Source organism: Octopus sinensis, linkage group LG2 (assembly GCF_006345805.1).
Source record: "Octopus sinensis linkage group LG2, ASM634580v1, whole genome shotgun sequence".
NCBI classification, from domain to species: domain Eukaryota; kingdom Metazoa; phylum Mollusca; class Cephalopoda; order Octopoda; family Octopodidae; genus Octopus; species Octopus sinensis.
Genome location: NC_042998.1, coordinates 141,228,710 through 141,246,199, shown reverse-complemented (window position 1 = coordinate 141,246,199; position 17,490 = coordinate 141,228,710). Strand labels below are relative to the sequence as shown.

General features: G+C 35.7%; 1 protein-coding gene across 3 annotated transcripts; it reads right to left on the bottom strand.

Moving 5' to 3' along the window:
- Positions 1–1,331: 1,331 nt before the first annotated feature.
- LOC115231515 (keratinocyte-associated protein 2) lies at positions 1,332–16,842 on the bottom strand. Of its 3 annotated transcripts, none has more exons than XM_029801530.2 (5): positions 16,689–16,842; positions 12,382–12,536; positions 9,453–9,516; positions 7,805–7,871; positions 1,332–1,516 (listed from the first exon to the last, which is right to left on the bottom strand). In XM_029801530.2, the coding sequence occupies exons 1-5, from the start codon at positions 16,690–16,692 to the stop codon at positions 1,417–1,419; spliced, it is 390 nt and encodes a 129-aa protein (XP_029657390.1). In that variant the 5' UTR covers positions 16,693–16,842; the 3' UTR covers positions 1,332–1,416. The 3 variants fall into 3 exon arrangements, with proteins under 3 accessions (XP_029657390.1, XP_036355794.1, XP_036355799.1); XM_036499901.1 differs by having other exon boundaries at positions 16,677–16,762; XM_036499906.1 differs by lacking the exon at positions 16,689–16,842 and adding an exon at positions 15,628–15,658.
- Positions 16,843–17,490: the final 648 nt, after the last annotated feature.

Here is a 17,490-nt window from a genome sequence, read left to right as displayed (position 1 = left end):
CATACACACATATACTCAAAGTTGAAACACTGTTTGATTTTGTTTTTCAGTATTGAATGTTCACTATCTCACTCCTATTGCACACACACATACACTCACATACCTCCCTTTTACATATTCTCACCAAGTTGAAACGCTCCCACTAAGTTTGCCACCACCCCGTCCTTCTTTATTCATCTGTCACCCCTTCCTTTCTCATTCATATGTTGTGACAGAGAAAAACAGAAGAGTATTATTATAGTAGATTATTGTTCCCCAGCCACTTAGTTTCAGATTCAGTCTCATTTTGCTGCACCTTAGACAGCTGTCTTCTACTAGTTATAGTCAACCAAAGCTTTGTGAATTGATTTGGAAGATGGAAACTAAAAAGAATCCCATTGTGTATGTATGGTTGTTTGTATGCATGACTATTTGTTTTTACATCGCGTAACTGCCATCAGCATCACTACTGTGAGATCAGTGTTGTTTGTTTCTAGTCTTCCATGAAAACATATTGGGCTATGAGGCAATATAATACCTTGCTAAGAAAACAAGTGAGGATTCATGACAGGATAAGTATCTGGTTGAAGAAAAATCTGCCACAATGAATTTCATCTCAATAGGATGATGATGATGATGATGATGATGACAATGAATTTTGGAATTTTTGCAAAAAGTGAAATATAATAAAAATGTAAAAAGGAAATTTTCATTTTGCATTTAGTTCACAAGATTCTTGATTCAAACTTATGTGTTGAAACATATCTTGTTGTATCTTGGGAGGATTGTTATGCCAATAATAAATACATGCACTGGTTCAGTTTCACTTCTTTAGTGTTTATTTTATGCATTAACATTCAAGCCAGCCATATCAGGCCCAAATATTCTACTTGTTCTGTGTTCAAACTGACCTGATCAGGCCTTGCACAACTACTCTGCAATGTCATTCTAAAAGTAAACAATCACATCATTGAAAGCTATGAGATAAAACATGATTAATTCAAAACAATTTGAATCAATAAGCATTACATGTAATAGAGTAATCTGAATGCTTACGGTTTAATCAAGTCAAGCAATCAGTAAGGTTTGTCAAAGTCTGTCTCAGACAGACCAGAAGGGTATGTAATTTATAAGGTTGCAAATGGTGGAAAAAGGACTTTAACAAACTTAACTGAATAATTGATTGACCAAATGATTAATCAAAAATTTATTAGTTAATTGGTTAAATGGTTAACCAATTGGCAAATAAATAAGAAGTGAAATAGAACCAGTGTGTGTGTTTATTATTACAGGCATAATGACCGTCCTATGATACAACAAAGTAAAAAGGAAAAAATACACAAAAAGAATAGTTTGTTTTTTGTTTTTTTACTTTCCAAAATGTTTATTAGCAGTAAAAAGTAAAAGCAAGAAATAGCATTAAAGTTGAAAATTACATCACTTCCGTTTCTTGGAAGCCACAACAACTGGTGGAGGAGCATAAATTGTCATTGACAACCTGTTGATGAAGTACAATGCTATGACGGAGAATATGAAGCTGAAAAAAGAGGAAAAGTAAGAGAATGAAAGATTAGATTAAAAATAAAATAAAATTTTGTTAGATAAACCAATATATACATATTACTTACTATTAATTATTGAATGACAAAGGAACAGGAAAGTACATAATCAACTTCCTTAGCTTACATTAGCAATCTTAATGGCTCTGAAGAAGCTACAAGATGTTGCACAAGCACTCAGCTCTGATGCACAGCTTCTTATAGCAGAAACAACTATAAGCTAATGATGGTGAGTATGTAATTCCAGTTTTCTTATTGTTCAATATTTAAAATTAATTTTTACACATCATTTAATATTAATTTTTACACATCAAAACAATAACCAATAAACAAAACGGTGTAGCTCTTATAACTATTTATATTTGATCTTTTATTCATATCCACCCCACTCAACAAATCTATTATACCATGTAACAAAATTTGATTTTTTTTTTTTTGTCTTTGGTCAGTAAGTGTTATTTCCTATTCCCTCCTATCTAGATATCAAAAGAAATGACTACTATTCCCTTCAAACTTTGCTTTTGTCACCTGGACATTGATGTTTTGAAACTGACTTATTTTTCATTACATTTCAAACAGATTCAGCACTGAGTTGAAGGAGCAGAAATATCGTTATAGCTAATATTCTGTTCAGTACCACAAATTTGCTCGTCAGTTGCTTGACCTTAACCACTTGAGCATGTTCCTTAGTGGTGGACAGTATATGCATCTCTGATTGTGAACAGGACTAGTTGGGGAGCATCATAACTATGTGTTGAGAAGGACTTTTTGGGATTTGAATAAATGTAACCAAAGCAAAATTTGAAGGAAATATTAGTCATTTTTCATACTTTCTAGGAATAAGCAAACAGGAAATAACAGTTGCTACCCAAGGACAAAAACTGTGTTAAACAGTGTTATCTGTGAAGAAGTAGGGTTAACTTTCACACGAGATATATGGAAAATTCTAGATTTTTTTTTTTACCAAAAATTGAGTGGGGAGTTACCTTTACTTAAGCATATAAGGTATCCAGCCATGCTGGGATAGCAACTTGAAGATGAGTTTTAGTGAAAGAAATCTTATAATTTCAAGTGTGGTAGTTATTCCAATGGTTTCTTTTTTTCTGCATAATTGCTAAGTTTCAAGGGCGTAAACAAAACCAACACTGATTATCAAGTAGTGAGATACAAACACAAACACACATGTACACACACAGTATCCATGTACCAAATTCACTCATAAAGCATTAGTCAATCCCAGATTTTAGTAGAACTATAACACTGCATCAAGCTCCAATACCTGTTTTGGCCTGGTTTCTACAGCTTGATGTAACTTCTAAAAGCCAACCACTTTCAAATATACACCTTCTGAGGTTATTTTTAATATCTACTTCTCCACTTCAATATCTTGTATTCCATTAGTCTGTTTTAAGATTTTATTTGAAGTGGGGACATGTGCTGTATATTGATGATGACAGACAGATAAAGAAGTACCAAGATATCCAATTGGAAGGTAATTATGGAAACCAAACAAGATAGGGTCAGATGTGTTAGAAGCTGGTCCCAGGTGAGGGTTGGTGACAGGAAGGGCAATCTGGCTGTAGAAAATGTGCTGCAACAAATTCTGTCATCCTTGCAAGCAAGGAAAAGTGCATGTTAAAATGATGAGGAAAGCAATGATTCATCATCATCATCGTCGTCATCATTTAACGTTCATTTTCCATGCTGGTATGGTTTGGTTGGCTTGGTAGGAAACGGCAAAACCATAGGCAGCATCAGGTTCCATAGTTTGTTTTGGCTTCGTTTCTACGATTGGATGCCCTTCCTAACGCCAACCACCCCATAGAGTACTGGGTGCTTTTCACATGACACCATCACCAGTGCTTTTTACGTGATACCAGCCCCAGTGCTTTTCATGTAACACCAGAATCAGTGGTTTTTTATGTGGTGCCAGCACTCACACCAATGTTTTTACATGGTACATTGGGTTTTAGGATCTCAATTCTGTTGTGGTGCACAGGCCTTTTTAAGCATAGCAATGTGCCATTTAGCTTAGGCCTCTATCATCTCCTTTGTAAGGTTCAGTGTTTTGAGATCGGCATTTAATACTTTGTCCCATGTCTTCCTCTTGCACAACTTCCCTCCACATGTGTATGTATATGTATGTTTGAGACACTTTGTTTGGAGATCACATGATACTTGTAAATGAGTGTCACTGTCATACAAGCAGTGTCTTTCATTACCAATATTCTGTAAAAACATGACTAGTCATGGGGAATTATTATCTCTTCATGGAAACAGGTAAGTGTTAGCAGCAGGAAGGAAACCTGGTTATAGAAAATCTGCTTAAAAAAACTCCATCCAACCTATGTGAGTATGGAAAAAGGGACATTAAAACAATGATGATGAGGAGTTTGTTGGAGTTAACCGTTTCTCTCTGAATAATTGCTTTGCACACGTACAAATGTTAAGTCCAGAGTTACCTCCCATACCAACAATGATGACTGGAACGATGAAATCTGTCTTTCTCACAGACATATACTCTCTCATCAATACTTATATAGAACTTAACTTGTACATATTTAACTATCTAAATTAATATGCTGTTGGTCAATCTAAACCATGGCTATGTATTTATTACCTTCAGTTCCTATGTGTGGTACCTTGGAGCAAGTGACTTCTACTATAACCCCAGGTCAACTAATGCCTTGTGAATGAATTTAGTAGATGGAAATCGTGTGGAGCCCCATCATGTGTGTGTGTGTGTCTATGTGTGTGTACATTTACTCTATTGAGTTCTGTATCATCACTGCTCAGTGAATCAACAGTATACGATTTACCTTTTCCAGGTAGGTGCTTGCATATACTTTTGAGTGTATGTACATATGTACGAATATATGCATGTATGCTGCGTGTGCGAATGTATATATGTATACATGTATGTTTGTATCTATGCATGTGTGTGCACACATATAAATACATACGATTGTAACCCTATTTCTGTGTATGTAAGTATATGTAGGTATAGGGCTATGCATGTATAGGTGAATACGTGTATTGTGCCTGTATGTAAGAGTGTGCATTGTTTGAGTGTATATATACATGTATATGTATGTGTGTGTGTATGTATGGTATGTTTATATATATGGATGTGTATGTGTGTTTGTGTTTATATATACACATTTTTGTGTGTGTGTATGTATATACAGGCTTATATAGATATAAGTATGGGCATGTGTATGTATACATATATGCACATTTATATAGGTATATATGAGAGACTATGTAAGAAGCCACAGATTCTTAGATGTTTGCACACAAATGTATCCATAATTGTGGAAATAGATATACGCATGTGTGGAGATAAGGGTGTGGGTAAGGGCCAGTATGGATTTGCATGTATATAATGGTGTACACAGAGGGATATGGGTGTGAACATATACCTGATTAGTATTAGTATAGGAGCATATGTGGGTCTGTAGATATATTCGTATGTATGATTGCTGGAGTATAAGTATAGACAGGTACAGATAGTAATACTCCATCATTTTAGTCTACCAAGGGTATGTTACTCCATACTCCTACTAGGAATACTCTACATAAACATGGCTTATACACTGTGGCTAAGAACCTCTCTATTATGAACCTTTAGTAAATACACACAGGATTAGTTCATCATACATACTAGCACCTAGTAATTAAAATGCACCCAAGAAATGAGCAGAGGAATAATAATAATATAGCACACTGTCCACAAGCTTTAATTATAAATATAAACAATTATGTACAATCAGATAATTGAGTATAATATAAAGCAATTTACTATAGCTAAAACCACCTAATACATCATAATCCATAGATGTCTACACCTCATAGCTGACACCCTTACCTGAACACAAATACCTTCGATTTGCATCTGCAACTAATATGACCTCTTCCCTTAGATCTAAATGAGTACTATTCCAATACGGAATTAATTAATATCTAATTAATTTAAGTAGCTAGAAATACTCGGGTTACTCCCCTTTAGCTGTGTGTGTGTGTGTGTATCCATGTAAACATTTTCAAACTACCCCTTTTAAATAAAATAACTTAATAATTTAATACTATAACACAGTGCCATTCCTCTGATACTTTATATCTAATATTCTATATTTTACTAGTATAAGTTTTAGCACTAAATAACTATAAGTTAGCAAAACAAACTACGACTACCCTTCTGGTCCAGTCCATTTTTGTCCCTATTCATGGATTCTTCCTTCTTCTGCCTTCCGACGACAATGAATCCCCTTTCCAGCTCCTATATTACATATAACCATATACAGTAGATTCCCCCAATAGATAGATATATGTTTTATATTTTTATATGTTTATACTCTTTTCCTTTCCTTATGCTGTCCTTTAGGATCCTCTTCTTTAGTTCTATTATTTTAGTTATCGCATTTACTTATTTATTTGGTTTTAATTCTATTTTTCTCTTTTACTTGCCCATACTGGCAATGGTTTATACATTTATTTTTGTCTTAACTGTTAACCATTAACGAACCGGAACCACGCCATGGTTTTCAAAAGAGAAAAAAAAACTAATTAGGCTGTAGGACTGATCATGACCCCACCCCACTCACTACACATAGGGATTCAGAGACTTGTTGATTGGCAAAAAAATAACAGACACTAACACCACATTTTAGTCATCACCTGGTTCCTTACTCTCACTAGTACACTTATATTCCAAATTTTCCCATGATTGTCTCACCATCATAGGCTTTTTAAGCCATACCATCCGCAACATTGCACCTACTAGCAGGCATTTTATATATGAACTTTCACCTCCAGAACATGAACCACACTTTCAAATCCACCACTGTATTTCTATGTAAACATAATGCGAACTACTACCTAAATTCACCCTTCCTAAAAACTCCTCTCAAGAGTGACTATACTCACCTATCCACCATTGGACGAGATAACATGGATCCTGGAATACATCATGGGAAGTTTGTAGCTTATTTCCCCTTCCTATACCTAATTCATTTTAATAAATTATACTTCTCTCACAGCCTCATGTCTGCTCCTATTCTTTTTCTGCCCTTTTTAATAATGACAAATACACTGTACCTATTGTTAACTGTTTATTATATGTATTAGCCCTCCTAACCACTTAGACCCTCTGAAGAAGACTAGAGGCACACTCATCATCCCAACTTTATCTGCCCATCCCAACAGAACACTTAAGAGATGGAGATGACATGGAGGATTTTGTTGCCTCTTGGCAGAAACAGCCATAAGGAACTGATCTTTTGCTCTTTTCTGTAATATTAATACATGTTTGTGTATTTACATCTATCACATGTTATAAGAAAGAGACACAAATGCATGAGTTACAACATGTGTATGTTTTCTTCTTCTAATACTTTCTAATGCTTTGGAATAAATAGACACACTGGAATGTCTGCCAGATGATGTATGTTGTTTTGTATTCTCTCCATTTTCTTATTTGCCGAATATATATACATATACATATTTACACACACACATATATCTGTATGTTTGTGTGTGTATATATATATATATATATAATATATATATATATATATATATATTATATATATATATATATATATATATATACCTGTTGATTCACTTATATGTGATAAATTACAGAACTCAATACATAATTGTAGAGTATTCTTTAAAACATAATAACTGAAAGGCTCCTAAATCTAGTTCTCAGAGTCTCACATTTCCAATCATTCAGCTGTTAATCTGAATCTATTTTCTCTTGAAATATTCACTGTTTGAATATATTTGGAAATATTACATGAAAGTTATCAAAGAAAATGTTTATTTATTTGTTTTAAATTGAGCAAGTGACATGTGTAAAATGCAGCAGTTTCTGGTCAATGTTTTCCATTTCGTTTCTGACTCTTGTGAGAATACTCCCAAAATCTTAAACTTCATTCATGAATGTGTGTGTGTCTGTCTGTAAGTATGAGTGTGTATGTGTGTCTGTGAGTATAAGTGTGTATGTGTGTGTGTGTGCACGCATGCACGTGCACACATATGGAAGCATGCATTTGTGTCTCTTTCTTATAACATGTGATAGATGTAAATGAGTATCACTGTTATACAAGTGGTGTTCTTCATTTCTAATCTTCCATCCAAACATGTCCAGCCATGACAGGGAAACCAACGATACCTTGTTTCCCATTGAGAAAAGGAATCAAGTCGTATAACAATCTGAGAAAACAATGGCAAAATGTAGATTTTTAAAGAATTAATCTTACCATGTTGTTACACAAACTCTGTGGATTAATCCCGAAGCAAACATTGCCAAAAATAAACAAGACACAACTGAAAATAGAATTAAATTATTGTTAATTAGAAACAATTAAAAGAAATAATCACTAATTTATTTACTGAAACAATGGTTCCAAATTTTGGTACACAAGACCAGCAGTTTTGAGAGGAGGGAGTTAATTGATTATGCCAGCCCCTGTACTTGACTGCTACTTTATTTTATCAACCATAAAGGGACGAAAGCCAAAGCTGACCTCGGATGTATCTGAGCTCAGAACATAAAAAAGCTGGAAGAAATGCTGCTAAACATTTTATCTGGGTGTTAATGATTCAGCCTTAAATCATTGACAGAACTAACTGGCACTCCACCGGGAATAGCCTGCTCGTGAAATTAACGTATAAGTGGCTGAGCACTCCACAGACATGTGTAGCCTTAACGTAGTTCTCAAGGAGATTCAGCATGACAGAGTGTGACAAGACTAGCCCTTTGAATTACAGGTACTATTCATTTTTGCCAGCTGAGTGGACTGGAGCAACATGAAATAAAGTGTCTTGCTCAAGGACATAACATACTGCCAGCTATTGAACTCACAACCATACGATAGTGAGCCAAGTGCCCTAACCACTCAGCTATGCACCTTTCCTAAATCACTGAAATGATATCAAATGATTACAACAGGAGTGAAATGGTATTTTAATATTAGTGGCACACAAAGATATCAAGCTGGCAGAATTGTTAGCACATCGTGCAAAATGCTTAGCGGCATTTCATCTGTCTTTACGTTCTGAGTTCAAATTCCACCGAGGTCAACTTTGCCTTTCATCCTTTTGGAATCGATAAATTAAGTACCAGTTGAGCACTGGGTTCAATATAATTGACTAACCCCATCTCCCAAACTTACTGGCCTTGTACCAAAATTTCAAACCTACCATTTTGAAGGCATCAAAGACTCAAGGTATCTTATATAGAAAAGAAGATAAAAGTAATTTATAATGCGTATCTATGAACAAGAATTCAAGCAATAATGTATATATTCATTATTGATATGTTCTGGCAATTTTGAATGTAAATATCTGATCATTGTGGGTTTTTTTGTGAATACAAAACAGCTCCTTCCTTCAAACTATGTGTGTTTATACATATGATTCACTGGTGTATGGAGATGTTAAAATACTGCAGTGTTTCAAAATTAATGTTTCACTTTTGACATGTAATACTGAAATAGTGTAAGAGATAAGATATTGCTCCGGGTTCACATTAGGCAAGAAGCTGAACATTTTTTTGGCCCATGACACTGCATGAACTTTAAGTATCGCATGTGTAAAATTTAAAGGGAATTTGTCAGGTAGTTCTCAAGTTTTAGTGATGCATACATACAGATGGACAGGCACGCACACACACACATATATATAATATATATATATATATACAGGACTATAGCAGAAGACACTCACTGAAAGATACCAGGCAGTGGTATTGAACCCAAAGCCATGTCATTGGGAAGTAAACTTCTTATCCACAAAACCATGCCAAACCATTATTATAATCTAAAATGAAATTAGTTTACATCACATTTACACCTACTGCAACATGGATGTATCATGGTAAGAATATATCAAATATTTGCTACTTACCTTCTGGTAAAAACTGTGACTGAAAGTTTTTTCCAAAGACTAACACTTCAAAATTATTGCATGCCTGATGGAACTGTTAAAGAAATATTTGTGGAATAGCATTTTGCAACATAAACAATAAAACAAAATATTTAATTATTCTAAGGTTTCTACCAAATTTGGCAATGCTGTAGTTTGCTTGAAGCACTGTGGTGTTTGTAAAATGAGTTTGTTTGGAAAAGCTTCTTACAATTCAAAAGAATGTCATTGATTCATCATTTAGTATCCACTTTCCCTTGTTTGCTTGCATGGGTAAGACAGAATTTACTGAGACAAATTTTATAAGGCTGAATGCCTTTTCTGTCACCAACCCTCACTTGTTCTCAAGCAAGGTAATATTTTCCCAATGAGTGAATATGTTTTCACAGAAGATTGGAGATGAGTGACGCTGCTTGTATGACAGTAACTATCATGCAATATCAAGACAAGGAGGTACCAACACACACAATATATATATACATATATATATATGTGTATATATATATATATATGCCAGTACCGCCTGACTGGCCCTCGTGCCGGTGGCACATAAAAGCACCCACTACACACTTGGAGTGGTCGGCGTTAGGAAGGGCATCCAGCTGTAGAAACTCTGCCGGATCAGATTGGAGTCTGGTGCAACCATCTGGTTCGCCAGACCTCAGTCAAATCATCCAATCCATACTAGCATGGAAAGCAGATGTTAAATGATGATGATGATATATATATATATATATATAAAATCATCATTTAATGTCCTCCTTCCAAGGTGGCATGGGTTGGACAGTTTGACAGGAGCTGGACAGGCAGGAGACTACACCATACTTCTGTGTCTGTTTTTGTATGGTTTTTATGGCTGGATGCCCTTCCTAACACCAACCATTCCACAGTATACATATATATATATACATATATATATATATAATATATATATATATATATATATATATATATATATTAGATAAACTTGTAAGATAAGGACGAAACAACGTGAGATGAAATACAAATTAAATGTGATGAACTACAATGTGAGATAAATTACTAAAACAAAATAGAACAACAGTTAGAGTTTTACTTTACATTTCAATATTTTATGATTATAACTTCTTCAAGACACGTGGAGAAATGAGGGATAGAATAAGTACTCAAACATGTTGGGGAGGATGATGACATGTGCAGACTCATGTTGTAATAATAACCAGTCGGCTTTGTGTAGCTCTTTTCTACTGTTTAGAGTTAGTCTTAGCAGGTTAATAAGGAGGGCCTTCCTGATCTGTAGGGAGGGACTTAACATACAGACGTTGCACACAAGTCCATCTGAGGAAATTTCTGTCTAGAAACCATACCACAAATAGCATTATGGGGTGCACACCATCTAATTGCTCCATCAGTAACTTCAAAATGTGCTCATGGCCTTATGTGGTATACAAGGTAATCTGCTGTAAATGAGGTGCAACCTACATTGGGAGCACTGCCAGAAAACTGCACTTTTGCATCAAGGAACACATACATACAACCACTTGAATCTGCAAATACCCACAGAAGTGCCAGACCCAGGATTTCACAGTAACCATCAGGGTCACTCAACATAATACAAACAATATTAGAATCAAGGTGGCCCTTCTTATTAACAAACTGAAACAACAGCAAAGAGATACACAAAGATGACTGGCTATTATAACAATATATGTCTGCACACGTTACCATCCATCCCAATATATCTGAGCAATGACTTATTCTATCCCTTATTTCTCCACATGTCCTGAGGAAGAGATCATAACCCCAAAATTTTGAAATATAAGGTAAAACTCCATCTGTTGTTCTGTTTTCCCTTTTGTAGTTTACTTTGTATTTTATCTCTTGTTGTTTTAGCCTTATCTTACAAGTTCATCTAATGTATTATATCACACAATGCTTCACTCTAGCTATTCTATATATATGTTTGTGTGTATATATACATACACACACATCCAATATATACAAAAGACTTCTTTCAGTTTCTTATTTCTTTACTGCCCATAAGGAGCTACACACAAATGGATCAAGTCGATTATATTGACCCCAGTGCGGAGTCAATACACAACTGGTACTTAATTTACCGACCCCAAAAGGATGAAAGGCAAAGTCGACCTCGGCGGAATTTAAACTCAGAACGTAAAGACAGACGAAATACCTATTTCTTTACTACCCACAAGGGGCTAAACACAGAGAGGACAATCAAGGACAGACAAACAGATTAAGTCGATTATATCAACCCCAGTGCGTAACTGGTACTTATTTAATCGACCTCAAAAGGATGAAAGGCAAAGTTGACCCCGGCGGAATTTGAACTCAGAACGTAGCAGCAGACGAAATGCTACTAAGTATTTCGCCCGACGTGCTAAAGTTTCTGCCAGCTCGCCGCCCTAAGAGCATATATCTGCACATGTTACCATCCAACCCAATATATCTGAGCAATATATCTGCTAACCAAATCCGCTTACATGGCTTTGGTTTGCCTAAGACATTGCCTATGGTGCCATGTGGTGGAACTGAACCCAAAACCACATGAAGCTACACAGTAGTAGGAGAAGGAGATCACTGAATGTGGAACACTTGAGGAAGTTGGAAAGATGTAAGAAAGTCTGACCTGTTGATGAGCAACATTAACTCAAATGAGAGATGGAGCAGAAGTGTGCCAAGAGCATGATGAGTATGGAAGACATTGATGTATATAGGAGAGAGATGGGTGCAGAGATATGAGTATGTGACACAAATGGACACAGAGTGTTGCGTAAAATATAGTATTATGTACCATCAGTGAAAAGTAATAGTAGAAATGTATTGGAAATGACAGCTACAGAGAGAGATATATAAAGCACTTTCCAGGTTGAAAGTTATTTTCCCATTGAAGTATTTGCGAAAAGGATACGGTCAACAGAAGAATGAAAATCCAGGAACCAAGAAAACCTCCCAAAATGGTGAAATATTCGGTTGATCCCAGCTGATTGCGGAACATCTGCATTCCAGCAAACAATAATACTGTAAGTGTTGAGGATAAAAAGCAGGAAGATCCAACAGAAACAGCTGGAAAAAATAAACAAATTTTAATTATATACAAAAATTCTACAAACAAAATACTATCTTTAAAAATTTCTTTGAAAATCCATTATATGCAAAAGATTAAAATAGGTACATGTGTATCATATTTAATGCAAATATTGGGCCATCCCATAAATAATGCTGTTTTTTTAAACTTGTTTTATTTTTCAAAATTAAGATAAACAAAGTTCTTTTTTAATCTAAAATAGACTCTCTTTCATTTTCTACAATGCTTTTCCATCTATCTGGTAGACTTGCAAGGCACCTCTTTCAAAATTCACTTGTCTGTGATGATTCATGTTTTTTCCGTCCAAATGATTTCGAAGACTATTGAATAAATGAAAATCAGATGGGGCAATGTCGGGCAAATATGGTGGTTGGGGCATCGTTTCCCATTCAAACTACTCCAGTCTTTGGAATGTCATCCTTGTTGTATGTAGCCATGCATTATCTTGACAGAAAAACACCATCTTAAAACCACTCAAGCTGCTCACAGTAGATCTCCTTTGTTATTGTCTGTTATCATATCCCACCAAACAGATAACAACACATTACGTGAATGAAGACCTTCTTTAGCCTGGGGTGCCAGTGTTTCTCCTTTCCCAACCCACTGTCTTTTGACATTTTTATAGAGAACCCATTTCTTCTCACCAGTCACTATTTGGTCCAAAAATTGTTCATTCATGAGACGTGACAGCAAAGAAGGGCACACATTCACTCCCTGCATGTGATTAGATACATGATGAAGGAAAGACAAGTTAATACATTAACAATATCCATGGAGTCACAGTAAATACCAGATATTGGTTGAGTATAACTATACATATCTACCTTAGGGTCCTTCCCTCTAGATTTATTATAGTGATATACTCCTCCAGTCTTTTTTCAAATGCTCAATAAATGACCCCACAAGGCAGCAGGGGTTAATTATTATTCTAGGCATGGCTTGTGCAGAGCCAGTCCCAGCCTTTCATCCTTCAAACTTGTGTTCTGGTGCAATGAGTGCCACAAGCCCAGTAGCTATCAGGATGCAGTGCTTGAATGGATTACCTTCTCTTGGATGAGCTGCTAGAGTTGAAGGACCTTATCAGCTCTGGGTTCACTGAGGTGTCTGAGTGACTTTCTTCTGTGACATAGTAATTAACTCATAGTTGGAACCCTGAAAGATGCTACTACACCATGTGAGTGTAAATCTGGGAACAATAGTGGCTAACGGGTGATTCCACATTTCTCAAGACCCTGGAATTTCTGAATCAGGGCTCCACTACTGGATGAGGTTTAAAGTCATAGCCAGAACATAACAAGGCTATACAAACCATTAACCCATTAACATTTAAACCAGCCATTTCCAGCCCAAATTTTCTATCTGTTTTAAGTTAAAACTGACAAGATCCAACCTCTCACACCTCCCCTACAATGTCATTCTAAAAATATACAATCACATCAAGGAAATCTTGAAGCCTTGAGATAATGCATGATTAATTCAAAACAATGTGAATAAATAAGCGACATATTGGACAAAGAAATCTGAATGCTAAAGGGTAAAATATATATACAACTATACACATACATTCAGGTAGCAGAAAAGTAGAGTCATTAGAACACTGAACAAAATGCTTTGTGGTATTTATTCCAGGCGGTTAGCTGGCAGAAACGTTAGCACGACGGGCGAAATGCTTAGCAGTATTTCGTCTGCTGCTACGTTCTGAGTTCAAATTCCGCAGAGGTCGACTTTGCCTTTCATCCTTTCAGGGTCGATTAAATAAGTACCAGTTACGCACTGGGGTCGATATAATCGACTTAATCCTCCGTCTGTCTGTCCTTGTTTGTCTCCTCTGTGTTTAGCCCCTTGTGGATAGTAAAGAAATAGGTATTTATTCCAGTACTTTGTGCTCTGAGTTCAAATCCTGCTGAGGTAAACTTTGCCTTTCATCCATCTAGAATCAATAGGAAAAATACCTGTCTTGGGTGGTAAACTGACAGAAATGTTAGAACTTTGTACTATTTGTTCTGGTTCTTTGCATTTTGACTTCAAATCCTTCTGCAGCTCACTTGCTTGGTTTAAAATCTCCAGCTGATCTTTAGGTGCCTTTAGATCAGTGGTTCTCAACCATTTTTTACCCATGGATTCCTTTAATTGATAATTTACTAGGATGGACTCTCATAGCTATTCAATGTTTAAAAAATTCTTTTATATTTTTATAACTATGATTTGGTATTGCATTAAAAATTAAATATTTTATGTATTGCTGAAATATAACGAATTTATTGCACATAAATTTTAACAACTAACTCGTATATGGACCCCCATTGGGAACCGGCCATATCACCAGTTTGAGGATACTTTCCTCCCTCCCCGTCCCTCTCACTTATTTTAGAGACTCTGTAAAAGGTCGCGGGCACTACCCCTTTCTTTTTACTAAAAGATAAATACAGTTATATACATATTAGCATAGATATACGTCTAAAGACACATATACCTGAATTCATATGTATCAATACATTTGCACACGCATATCAATAGATACGCAATAGTATACACACACACACACGACATCTATACACACTATACACCTACACCTAAATACACGCATCCATAAACATGAACGCTACGTAGACCCTCATATATCTACACATCTTCCATTGAGTACACGTCTGCTGCGTTAAGAAACTTGGGCAATGCTTTATATATATACACACACACTGTAATTCAATATGTACAACCAATTTATATTATAAGATTCTGCCAGAAAAATGTAATAAATAGAACAAAGCAAATAACGGTTTCAAATTTTGGCACAAGGCCAGCAATTTTAGGGCTGGATGTAAATCGATACTTCGAGCCCAGTGCTCAACTGGCAGGTTTTAACGACCCCGAAAGGATGAAAGGCAAAGACTACCTCAGTGGAATCTGAACTTCAAACGTAAAGCGTCGGAAGAAATTCTAAACGATTCTAACAGGTCATCGTGTCGAACATTAAAGACCGAGCTTTTTAAATAACATCACAGTCGTAAATATATCAGCCTCAGATTAAAAGCTGAACACTATGAATGAATGCATCGACATTATACTCACATTTATTATAATACATTAAACTGAATAATGTAGTTGTTATTTAGCCACATGTCAGTCTGGATGCAACAAGCCTATTTATGATCGAAAGCCTTTCATTCGTGAGTATCCAATCTCACAAATTTGTGAATCGAAGACTATCCCGTTAAACGTGTCCTTCCTGTTTCAATACAGTAGGTTGCGATATAAGGGGAAATTTAGCTGCTGCTTCTACCAGACAGAGCGATCACATAGATGTTGGTTTGAAACGGTTTGGTTAGTATCTAGATCCTCATATTCCTTTAATATACAATGCATTACAACTGTTACACATTTTCGTTTCCATTTTTCCCACCGGGTGCGGATCTAGATAATAACATATAGGTACGTATATAAGTAAAGGGCCTGAGGCAATCTTTCGTCTCTAGTAGACCTTTCCGTCGATTTCCGTAAAATTTTTTTTTTTTTTACATATGGGCTTGCGGGAACTTTTGAAGTAATAAGAGCGAAAGATACTAAGAGAAAGCGATTGTATGACGAGGGAAATTCTTTTGAAGTTACCGTGCATGGGAAGCATTGATGTACATGTGTGTGTGTTTGATGGGGTGTGGGAGACAGACAGTATGTTGTGTAAGTGAAGTGCTTCTGTTAGTATGTGTGAAGAGACAGAGTAATGTGTGAAAGAAAGAGATAACTGAAATTTTTTACTCGGTGTATGTGTATGTATATTACTTCAAAAGTTCCCGCAAGCCCATATGTAAAAAAAAAAATTTTTTTACGGAAATCGACGGAAAGGTCTACTAGAGACGAAAGATCGCCCCAAAATGTAGTTTCTGTTTTAATAGAGTGTGATATAAGGGAAAATTGGTTGCTAATTCTAGCAGGTCGAAATTGTGATTCTGGTTCAAAATACAGGCGTGGATGAACGACAACACGACAAAATCATTCAAAAGAACAACGATAACAAAGACAGTGAGATAAAACAACATCTCACTCATTATATTAAAAGATATTTTAAAATACAAAAGGAAATAAAATAAAATTAACAATTAAGGATAAAAATATGTTCGTGTTTGTCTTCTTACCCATTTTTGAAGAGAATCGTGTGCTGGCGTGGCAACCGGAAGAACGACTCTATTGCTACAACTTCCTGTGTATACAACGTTGTTGATATCAGAGTTGCCGGTTGACTTCCGTTTGTCCTTTGACCTCGTTTGTATATAATCGAATATGTTGGACAGGTCTCGACTTTGATTATTTATTGATAGATTTCATTTTTATGTTCTTTTTCCTTTTCTTTCGTAAATGAAGTAAAATATGACTTAAAGAGAGAGAGAGAGAGAGAAAAGCTAAAAGGTTAACTTTTCCCCTTTTTGCATTGTAAGAAACCTACCGTCTTACTATGTTGCCATTTTACTTCAAATATAATGTATATAAAATATATATACTTGTGTGAATTCCAATATCGTTTCATTAAAATGGATACTGCCTTTTCGATTTTACTACAGTAAATCAAAAAGATTACTTGTTTGCAGTTAATTATATCGTTTGTGACTTTTGTGCCAGCGTTAGAAATTAATAATTGCGAACGCAGCCATGAATGGCATGTTAAATAAGACTGTACACAATAATTGTTTACAATTCTAAGTGTCTAACTCAGGTTCCATCACCGCTGGCATCTCTTTTGATACACGTGTGTCATTAACACCGCTGGCATCTCTTTTGATACACGTGTGTCATTAACACATAAAGCGCGACGAGCCACAGGTCGACAGTCCACGATCGTGGCCCAGATAGATGCATTTGATTTATTGGCGTTTGTTGGGGTCTAATGTTACTCAAATGTTCCGATACCCCCCAGAATGCAAGAGGACTAATAGTTCAACT